General features: G+C 38.9%; 2 protein-coding genes across 2 annotated transcripts in view; one reads left to right on the top strand and one right to left on the bottom strand.

Moving 5' to 3' along the window:
• The window catches only part of LOC125490996 (serine/threonine-protein kinase SMG1), a gene marked incomplete at its 5' end in the record, with an annotated part of 127,998 nt that overhangs the window by 49,461 nt on the left and 58,008 nt on the right, over positions 1–20,529 (top strand). The window lies entirely within an intron of this gene.
• LOC125490971 lies at positions 5,397–10,279 on the bottom strand. Its single transcript, XM_048631564.1, has 3 exons — positions 10,128–10,279; positions 9,916–10,050; positions 5,397–6,441 (listed from the first exon to the last, which is right to left on the bottom strand). Exons 1-3 carry the CDS (start codon positions 10,228–10,230, stop codon positions 5,645–5,647), a joined length of 1,035 nt encoding a protein of 344 aa, XP_048487521.1. The 5' UTR covers positions 10,231–10,279; the 3' UTR covers positions 5,397–5,644.

Below are 20,529 nucleotides of genomic sequence, written 5' to 3'. Positions count from 1 at the left end.
CCAATAAAAAATAAATAATAACCTTTATTTCAGGCTACACGGGTTCGCTGTCGACGTCGATAAACTTGTTTAATACGCGTTCCACCAATCTCAGTGCCGTGGCCGATCACTATATATAGACGTCGATAACGAACCCATGCGGCAGCAGCAGCTACCATAAAACCCCCGAAAGAGATTCAAGATTCTTTGGCGCACAAACAACACAGGTACTGAAAAATCCGTCCAAATGGCACTCGGAGCTGAAAGCACCGATGATCCGTTTGACTGTAACATCATTAAACCGGACATCAGTCGTGATAGTCCGCTGCGATCCAGATGCGATTATCGGAATGTTGATGCCCTGTAATAGGCTGCAAGACACAATTCCAGCGGCCTCCGTCCAATTAAAATGCAAATCAAGATGGCGTCACAAAATGGCGCCTGCGTCCACACTCGCTGGGTGTGCAGATTTAAATTTAAACTATATTTAAAATTGATTTGATACCTTGTCAGTTTATTGGGGAATATGTTTTATGATTATAAATGAATGTAAGTGCTCTAGTACGGGGACCTTAGATAGTAAAGTAAAAAAATATATAACGAGAATCTATTAAGTACTGGCCGCTCAGCCAACATAAAATGAAGTGATTTGGATTGTTCATTTCATTTTAATCCTTTTTACTGCAATCCTTTTTACAGTCTCAGCGTAAACGTTTTATAGTCCTTAGAATTAACAATTGTCGGTATTTAACAGCGCCGCCATTTTGTCAAACTGTTGAAGTTTCTTCAATACTAAGTTAACTGTAAGTGAGTGCTTGTTTCATAAATCATATGAGAGCCTAAGCGAATGTGAGTCGTGTTTGTTAAGGAATAAGTGCGGGGGTTGGAAAGGGTTTACTCTTGTTCTGTTTGCATGTGCAGTGTTGGTAGGAATAAAATGTTGACTTTCTTTTGGCGTAGGAAGCATTGTGACTAGAGCAAATTCACATAGGTGATTCATGACTAAAATGAACGGCTTCTCTTTTATGCATTTTCAAGTTAATCTATGCATTTTCCGTTCCTTATTTTCTGCGGTTACAACAAAACATAATTATAATTTCAGTATAAACCACATTGCAGTAAAGTTGGACAGCAGTGCATCCAGGGTTTGAGCTCTTTGCGGTGGGAGCACAGAGCTCAGAGGCTCAGGGAGTAAGTCCTGGCCAGCTGACTTCGTCCCGTAGAAACAATGCCAAACTACTTATAGTCAACAAAAGAGATTTGGTTTGTATTGATAAAATGTTTTTAGGGCCCTTCATCTTTATAGAGTTTACATAGAACTATAGTGACATCCTTGTTATACCCTGAAGGGCTAGCACACGGCGCACTTAAGACGTGACAAAGGTTCTCCGTCGCGCTTGCTCTTGAGGCTGCGCGACGTGAGATGAGCGCGACGCAAAACTTTTATCCCGTCTTAAATGCGCCCCGTGCTAGCCCTTCTGATGGGTGTAAACCTATGATTTACTACAGTTGCATACCTTTTATCACCTAAAAAAGTTGGTCAATCGACATTGCAGTAGTAGTCACAATGAGGCTCTATTCCCCGGGTCACTGCACCGACAGACAGAAGTCAATTTCATGCGCCGCGATTGTCTTTTGTCTTCACGGAATTGCCTCCAAAGATTAATGTTTCATTGTAACGGTTGAATTCTGACAGTGCCACACGATTGGTTATTGGTTGTAACTTCTATGCGGTTAGTAAAACATCTGAAAGGATAAGTGCCAATTTCTCCATAGTCGGTTATCTAACCGACAGGGACTGATTTATAAATTAAACGTCATCTCCATATAAAATTCATGACAGATGTGTCAAAAGTTAACCACTAACCGAGAATGGAGAAATTGGCACTAAGCTCCAATTTCTCCATAGTCGGTTATCTAACCGACCAGGGATTGGTTAATCAATTATACGTCATCTGCATATAAAATTCTTGACATGTGTCAAAAGTCAACCACTAATACCTGCTCTAACCGATTATGGACAAATTTGCACTAAGGAAGGGAATCATTTTGTCAGGATTATACATGTTGTGATAAAATAAACAACTATGAAAGTTGTCCAAATATGTACACAAGATATAAATGATATTAACTTTGTATCAATACTTCAGCATTCAGTAGTGAAAGGCAGCGGTCTCCATCGCTTCGCAACAAAGGATCATGAATCTGCAACGATTTCGATTGGAAAAGGTAGAGATCCCCTGAATAAGTTACTGCTTTTGTGTCCGCGGCTCGCGATGTGTGGCGCCAATAATGCACCTAGAATTACACTCACGGGCAATGAAAAGTTCCAGCCACAAAATGCCGACAAAAATAACGTGAATTAAAAAATAACTTTTCGGATTTTCGTGCTATGTCACTGGAATCACAGATAACATATACCTGCGGCGAGTATATTAGAAAACTAGTTTAGTATGTACTATCAGACTTACATCTCGGATAGTATGTAATTAACTGAAATAAAAATAGACTGAATTCTTATTGAGCTTCAATACTGTCTTTATTTAATTTACTCATAAAATATGATTTCCAACTCTTCTTCTGCAAAGTTATTTACATAATGGCGTTGGTGGGGGAACTTTCCATGTTTTCTATTATCCTCAAGTTATTATAAACATTGGAGTTTATTTAAAACCATGCCTGAAAGAAAACATGTTGCTTCTCAGAACAAATCTTAATAAACGTTAATTAATGCTTTACGGTTAACGCATTCTGAAAACTTTTCTGGCTACGAATAATGTTTTAGTCTTTTTAATTTTATTCTATGTGTTTTATGTTAACATACAGTTCTTGTACTAATGTAGAGAGCACATTGAATAAGTATAGATTTATCTTAATTTATAATTCAGCTAAAGCACTTAGCCGAAGTATTCACTTATTAGTTGCTTCACCTTAAGAAAACTCATTTCTTAGGCATTTCTTCCACTGGAAATAAATAGGTACATTTGTAAAGATAAATAAGGTTGTTACTTATTTCACGCCCAACGACCGAAAAGTATTTTTTCACACCTAATTTGTACTCAAGTGACATTCCAAGTAAATGAGTTACTGAAATAGCGCTTCTGTAGAGTACTCCGGTAGCTTTCCTATTTAGTTCTTGTATTAATGTTTCTTTCTCGAGCAAACAAGATTTGTCTGGTTAGGGATTATTTAATTTGCCACGAAGACTCTGCGTAGTAATTTGTAGATATTCGGATTAACTGCTACTTCTCACAATCTGCAAGGATATTAGTATCTAGAATCTAGATTATCTGTAGGGTGTTCAAAAAGGTTTTATAGTAAGCTGAATGAAAATGGGTGACTCATGGATCACGCCAATAATTTTATTACTTATTATTTTAAACGATTAAAAAAATTGACGTTGAACTAAAGATCAGAAAGATGAGCTGAGTCAGAGTCACCCCCTCGTAGATTACTAAACAACTTTAGCAACACCCTGTCTTACAAACAAAAACGAAACATCGTTATTGATATTAATTGCATGTTACGGTGGCAACAAGACTTATCGTTCCGCCATCTTTAATCAACTAATAGCTGTCCTGCCATCAATAGCCCGACATATTATCTGTGGCCCCACAGACCAAACACCTCGTCTCCAGACACTGGAGGGTTACTCTATAGAAAGAAAGAAGAAAGAAAGAAAACCTTTATTTGGCTTAGACAGCAATATTAATTTACAAAGAAAGATGCAATGAAATATAAATATAGGTACTTAATCTATTCAATCTAAATTTTTCGCCAGTATAGAGTGACCCCCCTATTCCTATCCCTGAATATCCTCAAGGTCTGACCTTCGCCAGACTTGGCGCGCCGCCAGAGTCTCCGTCCTTCGGGCCGCACTTTCTCTGCTATCGATTGGGCATCATGTGGGTACGGCGCTCCGGGTTAGGAGGCCTGGCGTGAGGGATATTGCGGAGGGGTTAGGGTCATTGTATGATTGAGATATGATACCTAATTATTCTAACTCAAAAATGTATTTGCAAGAGTAGAAAGGGAAGTTGTTATAAAATTTTTAGTCAGTAAGTAACGTTGATGCATAGCCATGGTCGAGTAGTCCTGGGCTCGACGAGTTACTTTGGTGATTAGCTGAAAAAGGACCGATTTAACTTCTATAGCTCACGGCTGCTACTGAGTAACTTACTTCGAATAAAAATAAACATTAAACGGTTCAAATTCAGAAAAGCGATACGATATTATGAAACAAATACGTAACATCCGATACCAGAAAACAAATGTTTGGGTAAATATAAATATTTATAATGTGCGGCAAATATTTGCATCGCCGCAGATTCGATCCCCGGAACAGTCTGTACCGGACGACGCTACATTTGACTAAATAGAATTAAAATTGCTCTGTTGGTATACATCAATATAATTAATAAAATCTTACATTCGTTCCCAACGTTAAATGCAGTATTTATAGGCTAATGTGTTACGGAAAATAGTTTTTTTTATAATCTCATTTATTTTATAAACCATTACGGAAAATAGTTGTTTGAAGAACTTAAACTATTATCGCGCAGACGCACTTCGGTCTATTAAATTATGTAATGCCGTTTACGTTTAAAAGTAGGTATATAGGATCACTTTTATTGTTATATTCTGCTGTCGAACGCTATTAGACAAAAAAAGACAATAGAATTACATAATGCTGTCGATTATTTTTTTATGCTGCCGTATAATTCATTGATACGTAATTTCAGGATTCATGATAGACCTATAATTAAAACTACATTAGGTAATGTTGTTTTATATCTAGTTAACTAACACTGAATTGCAGAAAGGATCTTTAAGTTAATGTCGACATTAAATGTATTGTTGCCTTGATTTGACAGTATACGGACAGAAAGAGACAGACATAGATTTAATGTCGACATTAGCTTAAAGTCCCTTTCTGCAACTCGGCATAAGGCTATTTATTTTAGATTTAAAAAAACTACAACAGATTTTCAAGGATAGCGTGTGACCCAAATGCAGGAATACAATAGTAAAATGGACAATATTTTAGCGCACAAAGCGAAATGAAATTACATTCAAGGCGATTCAAATATATATCTTCCAAACAGCTGCAATTGTCTTCCAAATGCGAAAGTTGTAATGGACCGGTGGTGTTATTGCCGGAACAACTGTTGGCTACTGGTGCTAGTTGTAGTATTAGTGAATAATGTTTCAATACGTAAACTAAGACCCTAGAAAGTGGTATAGGATAATTAAGTGTTATGTATCATCATCAACATCTTTTAAACCTTCTAAGGTGTCTGTGACACACGTAAAAGCTATGTGTTTGATCGGGACCCAGTGCCCTGCTGATGTGGTATCCTAGTATTCCTAGTGTCCTATCGAGGGAGTCCTGGGGTTCCAGTAATGAGAGAGTGGACTGTATTTTTATGATGGTGTATTCTGGTTCACAGTAAGAGCCGCGTTACAATATTTCGGATAGATGTGTTCTGTATGAGATCCAAAAGGTAAGAGCGCGAATTTTGAATGGTTTTGAGTGAAGTTATACAAATGAATGAATGATACAATGCGATACAAATTGAATGAAGTAAATAGTTGAATGAATGATTATTATGAATGATTATGATGACGCGGTGCTCGAACATGCTCCCCGGGTTGAACGCTGTGTTCAAGAAGTTGGCAGCGGGCAGATGTTGTTGTAGGCTCGCTGTATGGTGCCCTTCTTGGTGAGGACGTCGACGACCCTTGTGATGCCATCAGTGCCCGGGTGGACCTTGATGATGCGTCCCAGTGGCCAGAGTAGTGGTGGCATCGTTCTGTCCTTTACTAGGACCAGCGTCCCTTCCATCAACTGCTCTGGAGAAGACCGGTGCCATTTGGTTTTCTGCTGTAGCAAAGACAAGTACTCGTTAGAGAACCGGTTCCAAAAATGTTGTCGTATCTGCTCAACCCGCTGGTATCTTGGCAGCAGCTTTATGTTGACATCTGTGACCTGCGGATGAGGAACTGACATGAGAGACCGTCCAATGAGGAAGTGAGCGGGGGTAAGGGCTGTGAAGTCATTGGAGGGATCTGAAGGGAGCGGTGTTAGGGGACGAGAGTTTAAAATAGCCTCTATTTGACTTAAGCAAGTTGACATCTCCTCATATGTCAAGTGAGCTAGACCTAGAACTCGTCTCAAGTGGAATTTTACTGATTTGACAGCTGCCTCCCACAATCCTCCGAAATGAGGTGTATATGGTGGGATGAAGTTAAATTTGATACCGTCATCAGCAAGTTGGCCAGAGATATCATCAGAGGTATCTCTTAAAAAGCGTTGTAATTCGTTAGAAGCGCCAACAAAGCTGGTTCCCTGGTCGGAGTGAATATTCTGAGGCCGCCCGCGGCGAGCGATAAAACGAGACAGAGCAGCCATGAACGCCTCCTTTGTGAGCTCTGTAACCAGCTCTATGTGAACGGCTTTCACTGCAAGGCAAACAAACACAGCAATGTAACATTTTATTAACCTACAACCTCGACCTTTGCGATCGGCTATCAATATTGGCCCAGCATAGTCAATCGCAGTGTTAAGAAAGGGAAACTGCAAGTGCACTCGAGAATTAGGCAAGTTCCCCATTATGGGTTGTACAGTAGCAGCTTTGAATCTGCAACATTTTGCACACGCTCTAGCAGTACTCTTAGCCAGGTTTCTGCCTCCTAATGGCCAATATGTCTGCCTTACGTTGGCTAAAAGTAACTGTGGGCCGGCGTGGTGGAGACTGATGTGATGTAGCCTGAATAAAATCTTTGTTATGTGATGTTTGCTACATAAAAGAATGGGATGTTTTACATCAAATGAGTAAAATGAATTTTTAAGTCTACCTCCCACACGAATTAAACCATCCTCATCTAAAAATGGAGAAAGAGAAAGTAATCGATTTTTAGCAGGAAGAGACTGATCAGACTGTAATAAGGAATATTCTTCAGGAAACATTTCCTTTTGTGCCATCTTTAAAATCATGACCTTTGAACGTTGTAGTTCTGAAAGGGAAAGATGACCATGCAAGCTTTCTTTTTTGTGACATTTATTTATAAACCTTAGTACGAAGGCTAGGATCCTAACTAGATTTGTAAAACTGGATCTGTTATGAATTAAGTTTGCTATAGGATTAGGAATCTTGTGTGAGTCTTCAGCGTTGGAAAATAAAACTATTTCAGGCAGACTCTGTTCCTTGACGTTAGGCATTACTGGCCAATCACAACATGGTTTTGATAAAAACGAGGGGCCACTCCACCAGAGAGAAGACTCGCCGATAGCATCGGCCCTCACCCCCCGGGAAACTAGATCAGCCGGGTTGTCTTTTGACGGCACATAGCTCCACTTGTGACCGCTGGTACTCTCCTGTATCTCGTACACTCTGTTTCGAACAAACTGTTTGAGTTGGTTTGTCGGAGAAGAGAGCCAGCCTAGAACAATGGTAGAATCAGACCAGAAAAAGCACTGTGCGTTGACCGTCAGAGCGGATTTGACCTTGGTACACAGTCTTGACCCCATTAATGCACCGCTCAGTTCAAGACGAGGAATCGTAGTAGGCTTGATGGGTGCTATCTTATTTTTGGAGACTAATAGGTGAACATCGACTGTGCCATTTTTACCTACCGTCTTAGCATAGATACATGTCCCGTAAGCGCGTTCAGATGCATCAGTAAAGGTATGCAGTTCAATTGAGGAAGGCTCATCGCATAGGATCCAACGTGGTATCCGTAAATTATTGATTTTTGGTAGTGTATCTTCAAATGTGTGCCAAAGATTTTTTATCTCTACTGATACCTCATCATCCCAATCATACTTTGCCGACCATAACTTCCGCATGATGTCCTTTACTTCCATAACGCATGGACCTACAAGACCTAGTGGATCAAAAATTTGATTGATCGTAGAAAGAATGTGTCTTTTTGTTACTTTTGAATTAGGATTATGCTTTAAATTTATGGAAAATAGTAACATATCTTGACTACACGACCAATATAGACCTAAGGTTTTACATGAGGTATTTTCATTTAAGTCTAAGCTTTTATTATTTAAAGGAGTGCCTTTCAAATCCATGACTGTTTGTAATATGTCTGTACTATTAGATTGCCATTTTCTTAAATTTAATTTAGCTGAATCTAGAGTAGAAATTACTTGCTGACATGTATGTTTAAGTTTTTCGATTGAATCATCGCCATCTAAATAGTCGTCAACGTAGAAATTACGTTGGATTGCGTATTTGACCTTGTCATCTTGCACTTGATCAGCCAACGAAACAAGACACTTGGTGGCCAAATATGGCGCTGAGGAACAGCCATACGTCAGAGTGTTGAGGGTGTACGTCTTCAACGGTAAATAAGGCTCGGATCTGTAAATAATTTGCTGTAGAGATCGTTGGGAAGGATTAACTTCAATTGCTCGGTACATTTTCTCTACATCAGCTGTCACGACATATTTATGTTGACGAAAACGCACGAGAATTGAAAATAGGTCGTCTTGAACCGTGGGGCCTATTTTTTGAATATCATTGAAGGATTTACCCGACGTACTAGGCGATTCGTATAACATGGCTAGGCGCCGATTCATGTCTCTAGAAAAACGATTCGAACGCGATCCTGTCTTAAAAGAACACTACACCAAATTTATGCAAGAGTACATTGATCTAGGTCATATGACAGAAAATACCATTAATGTACCACAAGATAACAAGGTATCATATTATATTCCTCATCATGGTTTGTTTCAGCCTAAATGTAGAGTTGTTTTTGATGCTGGAGCGGCTAGTACCGTCTCACCAAACCCAGTTTAGTGCAAATGCGGTCCGTCACGAAGTTGGCGGTGCTGCCGTTGTCCAGCAGAAGCCGTGCCTTGTGTAGTCTTCCGTGACGGTCACCTACCATCACCATCGCTGTGGATAAGAAAACGAACGACGGTTTGGCATCTGTTGTGGAAGTGTCGGTCGATAAAGTTACGTTGTTCTCGACAATTGTAGGTATATGCACTGTTTCCTTATCAGTATGAAGGAGCGTGTTGTGCTTGGAATTGCAATACCTACACCTAGACAACCTACACTTCTTATTAATATGACCAGGCCTAAGGCAATTAAGGCAAACCTTAAGTTCAGTCACCTTACGCACACGTTCATCAACCGTTAATTGACGAAAAGATTGACAGTTGTGCAGGAAATGGTTGTCGTTACACATTGGACAAGTGTATGAGCTATTGTTGTTTTGTGTGTTAACAACAAATGTTTTTGAAAAATTAGGGGCACTTTTTTGAAAATTAGGGGCATTTTTTTGAAATTCAGGCCTACGATTTTGTTTGGTATCTTGTAATGTTTCTAAGAGATCTGCACGGCCTGTAAGGAATTTAGTAAAGTCTTGCAAAGTGGGGGGAATGTTTAATGTATTTCTAAATTGTTCCCACTCACGACTAGTTACGTAATCCAATTTCGTAGACAGTAGGTATATTATTAAAGTGTCCCAATGTGTGACCGGCTGCCCTAAAGTAGACAGGGCGCGGAGGTTTTTGTTTGTTGTATCAATCATATTACGAATAGATTGGCAAGACTCTTTACCTATTTTTTCGATGTTAAATAACGACTGAATATGATTATTCACTAGAAGCCGTTTGTTATCAAACCTATCACATAACAACGACCAAGCCTCACTATAATTTGCACTTGTAAAATCTAAGTTACTTATCACTAACTGCGCACTACCTTGCAACGAACGTCTTAAATAGTGAAACTTGCTTATATCGTCAAGCGAGTCACACTCGTGAATAAGAGACGTAAAAGTATGTTTAAATTCAAGCCAATATTGATAGTCACCAGCAAAGGGAATTAAATCTACTTTAGGTAAGTTAACCAAGTGTTGTCTGTTTGTTGCGCAAGCGTGTGTGTCACAATTAGCTGATACAGGGCCCACCTGGTTGTGCGCAGGGTCGAGCTGGCCCTCCAGCAGGGTGCGCGCCTGCGACACCAGCTCGTAGTACTGGCCCTCGAGCTGGCTCCGCTCGTTGTATCGCTCCTCGGCGTCGTCCGCTAGCTCCTCGAGCTCCAACTGTAATTTGTCGAAGACGGAATATAAGTCTTCGATTTTTTCTAAACGGCACTTTAACTCGTTAGCTTGCAACTTACTTAGCTTATCACTGCTTTTAGCTATATTTAGATAGGTGCTAAACTGTGTCAATTTTGCTTTAACACCGCCACGCTTCTTAATAAGCTCCTTTTCCGTATTCATTGTTAATAGTTAGGAGATATTATATAATAGCAGAGGAACACTAAAAGCAAAGCACTTCTAAACACGTTTAGCCACTGAACAGTTAAAAAATGTACTTTATGAGCTTTAATAATTAGGTTGCTCGTAAGTTAAATTGTAAATATTAAATTATGCACAGCAATTCGCACGACACGTCCAGCGTAAGCAAAATTAATACAGTGGAATGCGGTTTGCGGGGCGCGGGGGGATATGGGATAGATAAGAAACTTGATTATGTCGGCCGCCCGGCTACCTGGCCCATAGAATAGACCTACGCTAACTTTATATGAATTATGCTTGCGTGTTATGCAAGTTAGCTGCTATCTCAATTAGGTACCTAGATATTATATGCGTCATTAATTAAGTATTAGCCAGTAGGTGACAAACTGTACTGGGCATATGAATGAGACAATCCAGCCTAGACAAATAGGGGCTATTTTGAAAAAGATTAATTAGGTTTGATAAAGGATAGGTATAGGATTGGAACGGACTCACAGTATCGTTTCGGCTCCGTAGGCAGGTTGGTTAGGCGCGTGACGTGGCGCGGCCGGCCGGGGTCCAAAGTTCACGCGGCTACTTTGTAGACGTATGCCGCAGTGTGATGCCTTCGTAGGTGACCTAGGCTGCCTAGATGGATGGAGATGACTTTGGAGATGTCCTCTGGGTTGTTTCGCCACGAGGTTGATCTTGCAGCCCAAAGTTCTCGGCCGAAATTCGTCGAAATATCACGTAGAAAGCTGCACGCGACGTCTCCGCAGGTATCCTGGAGGTGTCCTCGGCAAGATGGTACTTGCAGGTGTCCTGGAGGTGTCCTTGACGAAGTCTCTCACGTGGCACGTGGAAGTTGATGACACGGCGGTTACTGGTTGTGTCGAAGGACCATGATCGGGACCCAGTGCCCTGCTGATGTGGTATCCTAGTATTCCTAGTGTCCTATCGAGGGAGTCCTGGGGTTCCAGTAATGAGAGAGTGGACTGTATTTTTATGATGGTGTATTCTGGTTCACAGTAAGAGCCGCGTTACAATATTTCGGATAGATGTGTTCTGTATGAGATCCAAAAGGTAAGAGCGCGAATTTTGAATGGTTTTGAGTGAAGTTATACAAATGAATGAATGATACAATGCGATACAAATTGAATGAAGTAAATAGTTGAATGAATGATTATTATGAATGATTATGATGACGCGGTGCTCGAACAGTGTTTGTTAGACATAATCAGCCCCTGAAAGGATCCGGTCTACTTACCAATAACCCTGTATAAGGAGTATATAATACATCTCTCGGGGAGGCTCCCTTTGAGCACCTCAACCTATAAAAAAGTATACATTCATAAACCTTCGATAAATAAATAAATAATTACTTCAAAAAAGGGACAAAAGTGTGAATATATGTGATATGTTACGGCTAATCTTTGTTGTGAAGATAAACTTAAGCTTACCCGGTTAATATGCAGACACGTAAAATTACCCGTATTAACAAAAATAACCTATACACGATAACCAGCAGACAGTACAAGTGGTGTAGAGAATAGGGCGCTTCCAGCATCGTTGTCTGGATTTATGTGCAGCGAGCCGCAGCGGGCTGCGCGGCGCGATGCGTCTTCCTGACGTGTACCTGGTATACCTACCACCAGGGGGGTCACTCTATACCGGCGAAAAACGAACGAACGAGAGCTGTCGTGTAATTGGCACGTAGACAATGAGATAGAGTCGTGGCTCGCGCAGCAGCGCTCCGAAGCTTCGTTTTTCATAATACAGGGTGAAGCAAAAAGGGTATACTAAGCTTAAAGGGGGTGACTCGGGGGGCTATTCTGAACAACTTTTGGAACATGGGACAATTCACGAAATTAAAAATTCCTTTTCCATAGAAACTTTGTTGGTCACGTGAATGACCCCTAAGTGACCCCTTTTCGGTTTAGTATTCCCTTTTTGCAACACCCTGTATAGAGTGACCCCCCCTGGTGGTATTGCCTGCGCTCATGCCGTTTGTAGATAACTGCCTCTTTGTGAGAACAGGTAAAATTTGTTTGTAGGGGATCGGAATGGATGGTTAGCTTGAGTTTTGTGCTTTGCAATTTAATTGTTCACGAGAGGAATAAGTACATTTAAACTTAATGATAAGGTACATACATCAGTTTTGTAACATATCCTATCTCAAGTACTGCAATGAGTAGATACACGAGGCAGGTAAGGAACACTGACTTTCATTCCCGCGTCAGACTCAATTTGAAAGGGATCGGTAATATTTAGTACCTAATCTAATAAATCCAAACTCAAGTTATCAAAACTTCATCCATTACCATTAAAGTCCTTAATATGCGTTATAAAAAAGTGATTCGTTCTCAATTAAACTGTATACTGTGTGTAATAGAGTTAGTTATAGTTCAGCAGAGTCCAGAGTGCTGCAGTTCATTACAGAGATTTGCATTTTAATTGGAGATGTGCCGCCATGTCCAAATGTTGAAATAAAAAATAAAACTCATTTACACCCAATGACTAGTTTAAGTGTTGCATATTTTATATTTAATTCCATGTAGATTCTAAGGGACTAACCATTTAAAAAAATCTTAGATACATACTAGACGCTGCAAGTAGGCTACCAAACGCCATATAAATGTGTTAAATTTTGATTTAAACAACCATTAAACATGTTTTTTTTAAACCTAGTACTTAAAAGACAACCTGAGGTGTTTACTGGACTGGAATCACTAAATATATTGGGTAAGGCCTGATCTGGAATACTAAGCTAACAATACAAGTTATGATAAGAACCTCAACAATTTCCAAGTTATTCCATAATAAATTTATAGGTACCTACTACAGCTACAGGTGTTGCCAAGTGGTATAGTAAGCTGAAGGAAGGTGACTCAGGGGATCATTCTGAACAAAGGATCATTTTTTTTTTCCCTGGCAACCCTTCGAACCGGGTGTCAAAAAAAACAGCTGATTTAATTTATTTTAATATTACTAAATTTAATGTCTAATTACGTATAAAACTAGTGTTAACTTAAAGAATATAGTGTTATACAGCTGTGCAAATGAAGACAAGCCTTCAAACCCTGAAATAAAACACTTACGGGACTCGGATATTTGAAGCAGCGGCACCTGTCAAAGTTCGAATTTGCCAACGGATATCTATCAGGGGAGTATTGTTAAAATTACATATTTTTACTAGTATTACTCATTTAAAATCATAATCACTAAATTATTTAATCATTATTCATTAGTTTGCTGCATACGTGAAATGTTTTTCACACTTCCTTAACCCACTTTTAGACTTTGTCATTTTCAAACTTTGTTGTTTTCATTTCTAATTTTCAAACTTTCTATTAGCTTTTGTATCCCTTATTCCCTATTCTTACTATATCATAGTCTCCACCTACTTAATTGCTATTAGTACTTCATTGAATAATGATCAAGTGATTGTGTTTTGGCTTAAAGTTTACATAATTCTAAGTCAATAATACCACTGAGTACCTATTCATTAAAGTAACATATTATGCATATTACTCCCTCCCCACCTATAGTTTGTGTTCATGACTACATTGTTTATGATAACTAACAAATAAGTTACCTTTCGATCATTTTTTACAATATACTTACTTAATAATTATTATAACCTATTGGTATCTGGTTTGATCAAGTTATACCTAAAGAGGGTTATTTTGTGTCTTGGATAATCATCTTCTCGGTTCTACCTATCAAGATACTAACGGGTAACCCCGGGTGGTTTCAGATATGTCGAGGATGACAACCCGGAAGGTGCAGAGCCGTGACCTGGAGATCCAGCTGAGGACAGCTTTGGAGGATCTCAAGGCGTCTCGTGACCTCTCAAGCCAACTGATGGCAGAGCGGGAGGACAACGAAAAGGAATTTGATTCCCTTTTGAAAAAGAACACCGACTTAAAGAATGTCATCGCTGAAATGGACATTCAATACCAAGACTTACAAGGCAAATGTGATGAGCTGGAGATTGTACTGAGATCAAACACAGAGTGTCAGGATTTATATGAAGCTGCCTTGACAAAGATCTGCAGCCTGGAGCATCAACTGGCTGAAGCACACACAGAAATCCAGCAAATAAATGAAGCACATGCAAGCGAAGAAACAAATAAGACAATGGCATTGTACGATGAATTAGTCACCCTACATCACACCCCTATGCCAACAATAGACCTCACCACTCCAAGAAAATCAATCAATATCAAAGGTGCAAACAGGCTTAAAAAATATATTAAAATAAATAAATATATTAGAAAGTCTGAGCGAGCATTGAAAAAGCATAAGACGTACCTTCCATTGAAAAAGGATAGAGTGAGACTACAACTACTAGTGAATAAATATGAAGAAGAGATGTCAGACTACAACCAGAAACTCGCAGACAACAACCAAGAGTGCGAGTTCAACATGGCTATGCTACAGTCTAGGCTGGCCACATTGAAGTCTGCCCTAGACCAGAGAACTGTGGAGTATGAAAACCAGCTGCTGGTGCTGAGAAGTGTGGGCTTAGTTCGGGTTGAGATGCTGCCGGAGAAGTCTTCACCTGCTGAAGCCTCCACCGCATCTCCGGAGGCCACCACCACCACCTCGGAGGCCACAAATAGCATCCCGTCGGCCACCACTGAACTCACCACTGGTCTCTCGAGGACCACCACCGGACTCTCGGGGACCACCACCATCCTCCCGGGGGCCACCACCAGACTCCTGGCGGCCACCACCAGCATCCCGTTGGCCACCACTGGACTCACCACTGGTCTCTCGAGGACCACCACCGGACTCTCGGGGACCACCACCATTCTCCCGAGGGCCACCACCAGACTCCTGGCGGCCACCACCAGCCTCCCGACGGCCGCGCCATCCTCAGAGGTCATCCAGAGCGGATCGGCGGCAGCTGATGTTTTTCAGGCCTCCACTAAGAAATTTCATAGGAAACCCACCTATGCTCAGGCAGCTAGTAGAATAGTAGGTAATAAGCAGTTACCTAAGATGTCACCCACTTCCTTGACAAGGCTTACTACAAGTAGTAGCAATTCAAGCGAGGATTACAGCACAGTTATATATTCCGATAGGCTTGGCAAGGATTTCGGGCACATGTTGGGTAATCATGTAAATGGAAAAGTTGTTAATTATTGTTACCCAGAACTTACATTCGGACAAATAGTTGAATTGATTTCAGAGAGGTCACACACTGACAAAACAACTATATTTATTATGGTGGGAAATAGTTTAGGGGTGTCAAAGTCTGACATACATAGAAGTTTTGCTATATTAGAAGGCCTTCCTACAAAACATGTATTTGTTTGTGCATTTCCTTACTCATGCACACTGCCTGACAAATGCAATTATATGACATGTAGCCTCAATAAAACAATGTACAATGCATGTTGTAAATCTGATTGTATCAATTTCTTTGATACTAATTTGTACGTAGATAATTTTAAGTTGACTTGGAACAGTTTATTTTTGTCCTCAAATCAGAAACGACGTCTAGCTACAGAAGTAGCTCATCTTATTAACTCAGTTATAAGCATTATAACGAAGAAAACTTGTGTCCCTATTGACACCGTCAGTAGTAATACTGATAATAGTAATAGTACAGTAGATTTAAATTAGATTCTCAGACAACGGGAGAGCATCATAGCGTTGATATAAAGATTGATTCAGTTCACTGCTCTCTCGGCTCAAAACTATTAAAGGACAAGACATTTAAGAATGAATTTAAATTAGTACATCAGAATATTCAGAGTCTTTCTTCTAAATTGTTAGAAATAGAACTATTTTCGGAAAAATTTAACATTGATTGTTTATGTATCACAGAACATTGGTTAGACGAGAATAAAATGATGTTCCAATTGAAAAATTACAAACTTATAAGCTGTTTTAACAGAAAGTGCAACGAGCATGGCGGGTCACTTATATTTCTTAAAGAAAATTGTAAATGTAAAGAACGAAAGGACATAGTTGCTCTTTCTGTTAAACACCATATAGAAATTTCATGTGCAGAGCTAAACAAGTATATAATAGTATGTACCTACAGGCCACCTACTGGTGATTTCATTACCTTTGAGACTGTCATGGAGGATGTTCTAAGGTTAGCTTCCAATAGTAAAAAGGAAGTAATAGTGTGTGGTGACTTTAATGTTGACCTATTAGGTGACTCTCCTAATAGGTCGAAATTACTGTTACTTTTTAAATCATTTAATCTTTTTAATGTCTTTCTGGAACCAACTAGAATTACATCCACGTCGGCCACTTGTCTAGATAACATATTCTGTAACTGTGAGTTTAAAGACAGTAGTGTGATAAATTGTCTGAGGTCAGACCACAGTGGGCAGACCATTACCTTAGTAAACACTGACAAGACAAATAAAACTAAGGTGAGATGCAGACCGATTACTACAAAGAAAATTGACAATTACTTGAAGAAACTAGACGAAAAACTTCCGAAGGTTAAAGTAGATTGCAATTCTAATGAGATGTATACTAACTTATTTAAGATAATAGCTGATGAGTTTGAGAGTAATTTTGAAACGAAGGAAGTTTTGATAGACAATAAAATTAAATTTTGTGACTGGGCTACAGATGGTATTCGCAAAAGCAGGGCGACATTATATGATCTGTATGAGATGAAAACATTCATACTCCGCCCTGACTTTCAATCTTATGTGAAGAAATATAGCAAAATGTACAAATGTGTCTGTCACTGTGCGAAGACAATTTTTATTAATAACAAGATTAAAGACTCGGCTAACAAATCTAAGGCCATTTGGAATATTATTAATAACGAAACGGGGAAGAATCGAACACGCGAGACTAATTTATCTTTAAAGGTAGGCAATGACATAATAACATCAAATGACGAGGTGGCGAGAGTCTTTGAAGAGTTTTTTACGAACATTCCTTTAGAAACTACTTGCAACCTAGATTCTTCAGCTACATTAGCTGAAACCCTGATGAAGGAGAACGCACCTTCAACCGATAAGGAATTTAAATTCAGATATATTAATACATTAACTATTATAAAAACATTTAAGTCCTTAAATATGAAGAAAACTGAAGACTTGTGGGGAATGTCAGTTAAATTTGTTCTTTCTATTATTAATAAAATCGCCCCAATTTTGGCTAACATTTTTAATAAATGTATCGCTGAAGGTGTGTTCCCAGATCTTATGAAATTGAGTAAAATTATACCTCTGTTCAAGAGTGGGGATATGGAGGACCCTGCAAATTTCAGACCTGTCTCGGTTCTTCCAGTTTTGAGTAAAATATTTGAGAGGGTCATACTCAGTCAGATGCTTTTGCATTTCAATGAAGCTCGATTGTTTCATAGCCAGCAGTATGGTTTTACAAAAGGCAAATCAACAACCGATGCCGGTACTGCGTTAATTAAGCACATATTTGACGCCTGGGAAGACCATCACGATGCTATTGGAGTCTTCTGTGATCTGTCGAAGGCGTTTGATTGTGTAGACCATCAGACTTTAATTTCGAAACTGAGATACTATGGAATAGGAGGAAAGGCTTTAGATTTGATAGCTTCATATTTAGACAAGAGGCAACAAAGGGTCGATATTAACAATACTAAATCACAGGGGGCTCATGTAAAGATAGGCGTCCCTCAAGGATCTATTCTAGGACCATTTTTATTCCTCATTTATATTAATGACTTGCCTTTTATGGTTGAAAAATTGACTAATATAGTTTTATTTGCTGACGATACTTCTTTGCTTTTTAAAGTTAAAAGAAGTGAAAATAATTTTTATGAAATTAATTCTATTCTATCTGACATACACGATTGGTTTACCGTAAATAATCTTTTATTGAATTCTAAGAAAACGAAATGTATTAAATTTACACTGCCGAATGTTAGACAATGCGATACTAACATTATTCTAGATGGGAATAAATTGGACCTAGTTAATGATACTGTCTTTCTTGGTATGACTATAGATTCAAAGTTGCAGTGGGGACCTCACATTGCCAAATTGGCTGGAAGGTTGAGCTCCGCAGCTTTTGCTGTACGGAAAATTAGACAACTGACCGACGTTGAAACCGCCAGATTAGTTTACTTTAGTTATTTCCACAGCTTATTGTCGTATGGCATTTTGCTTTGGGGTAGAGCCGCTGATATTGAAACTATATTTGTATTACAGAAAAGAGCCATCCGCTCTATATACAAACTTGGTTCCAGGGATTCATTGAGAGAACTATTTAAAGAAATTAACATCCTTACAGTTCCATGTCAGTTCATTTTTGCCAATTTAATGTATGTACGAAAGAATATTTCCACTTTTGATACAATTGGCAGTAATCATGACATTAATACTAGGAACAAGCATAAGGTGGCTTTTCCAGCGATGCGTCTGGCGAAAGTTAATAAATCGTTTTTAGGGTACTGTATTAGATTTTATAATAAGCTTCCAACAGAAGTTGCTCAAATGCCAGAGAATAAGTTTAAGTGTTACATTAAAGAGAAACTCAGTAAAAAAGCTTATTATAAAATTGATGATTACTTAGAGGACGTTAATGCATGGCTGTGATAAGTAGTTAGCTCTGCTCATATTATTATAATAATTATTATTAAGCTTATATGTATTGTATACCAACTAGTTTTAAGTCTTTTTTTGAAAAGATGGCTCAGGAGTTTCTTGCCTCCGTTCTTCTCCTTAGACAGAAAGAGCCCCCCCTTATCCGAACGGAGAGTAATTTGTAAAAATTGACGTTCATCAGAAAATTTTATATTTGTACGATGAATAAAAAATTTTGACTTTGACTTTGACTTTGACTTTGACTTGACTTTGACTTTGACTTTGACTTGACAACTACTTTCAACGACTTCTGGATATTCGCTAAACTTTTTGCAACACCCTGTATACTATGCCTAACTAGGTTGTTAATTTACATATGTGTACGTAGTCTGACAACTTATAACAACATCGATATTGAGATTATAAGATAAACAAGCACGAATTATAAACAACTTGTTACCACTTAAACAAGCCTATTAATTCAAATTTAATATACTCGGTGCTCGCCTATTTGAGAATCCCGCCCAAAATACACATCTCAATCAAATATTAACCAATTTTCGTAAGCAATTTTGCGAATAGTTAAGGAATAGGCATGTTCTACTATTGCGACTGCTGTCCCTGTGTTTGATACAATTTAATTGTGACTTGTATGTACCTACAGAGGAAACTCAGTCACTTGCTAATGATTTCAATCCTTACCAAATAAATGTTTTAGTCAAAGTGTTTAATTTTATATTAATTTGCCTGTAAGTTGTGTAGAATACCTTTTTTTTAAGCCTATTTAGATTCCCACTGCTGGGCAAAGGCCTCCCCTTTTTCTGTTGTAGAGTACCTATCTGTGGTTCTACCTTTTTTGGCCTAAGATTTATTTGCCTAATCTCGTATTGCATAGTAACGTTTGGTCAAAGTCTCGTTTCGCCGAAAATCGTATGGCATAAATCTCGATTAGTAAAAAGTTATTTCGCATTATCTTGTTTAGCCTAATAATGATATGGCCAAATCTTGAATAGCCTAATAATAGGTTTATACAAAGTAATAATATTTGTTTGGCTTTAACTTTGACGGAGCGTCTCTCTATAGCGCAAACTGGTGCCTTGTATTGTTTCCGCTGTTTGGAAAACGCTCCGCTCCGCTTCGCTGCGCTCCGCTTTGGTTTTGATGAACATATGCACCTAACACGCTCCTCCTCGCTTTGCTCGTCGTCGCACCTATCTTTAGGTTTCGATCTCATGGGGTCTGTAATAATTATATTGCTCGTTAACTTTAGATTTTTTAATCATTAAATATCGTGATTTTCGGGATGTATGAGAAAAATACCACAATTTGTACATTTACTACATACTTAATACATTATTTATTAAGATAATATTATTAGAAACAACATTATACATAGGTATAGACGAACATAAATTTGAGCAAACGAAACTTAGGTGTTTAAAGATTGTGCCTAAAGAGTTTTAGACGAAACGAGCCTTATGCCACATAAGTCTTGGCAAAGTGATGGTTCGGCCAAAAAAGTTTAGACCACGCGAGTTATGCGAAATGAGTTTTAGTCAATAAAGATTATGCGAGATGAGGGGAACCGCCTATCTGTAAAAAAGTACCATTGTGCTTATCGCGAGTTTCATTTAGTGGAACCGGCTCCGGCGATGCGTAGGCGTCACAAGATACGAGGGTGATCCCTGAAGGTGTTTGTTGGGTTATTTATTAAATCGTTACCGGGATTTGCAAAGTTCACTGCTTTTTGCGT

Source organism: Plutella xylostella, chromosome 29 (genome assembly GCF_932276165.1).
Source record: "Plutella xylostella chromosome 29, ilPluXylo3.1, whole genome shotgun sequence".
NCBI classification, from domain to species: domain Eukaryota; kingdom Metazoa; phylum Arthropoda; class Insecta; order Lepidoptera; family Plutellidae; genus Plutella; species Plutella xylostella.
This window is presented reverse-complemented; position numbering and strand designations above follow the sequence as displayed.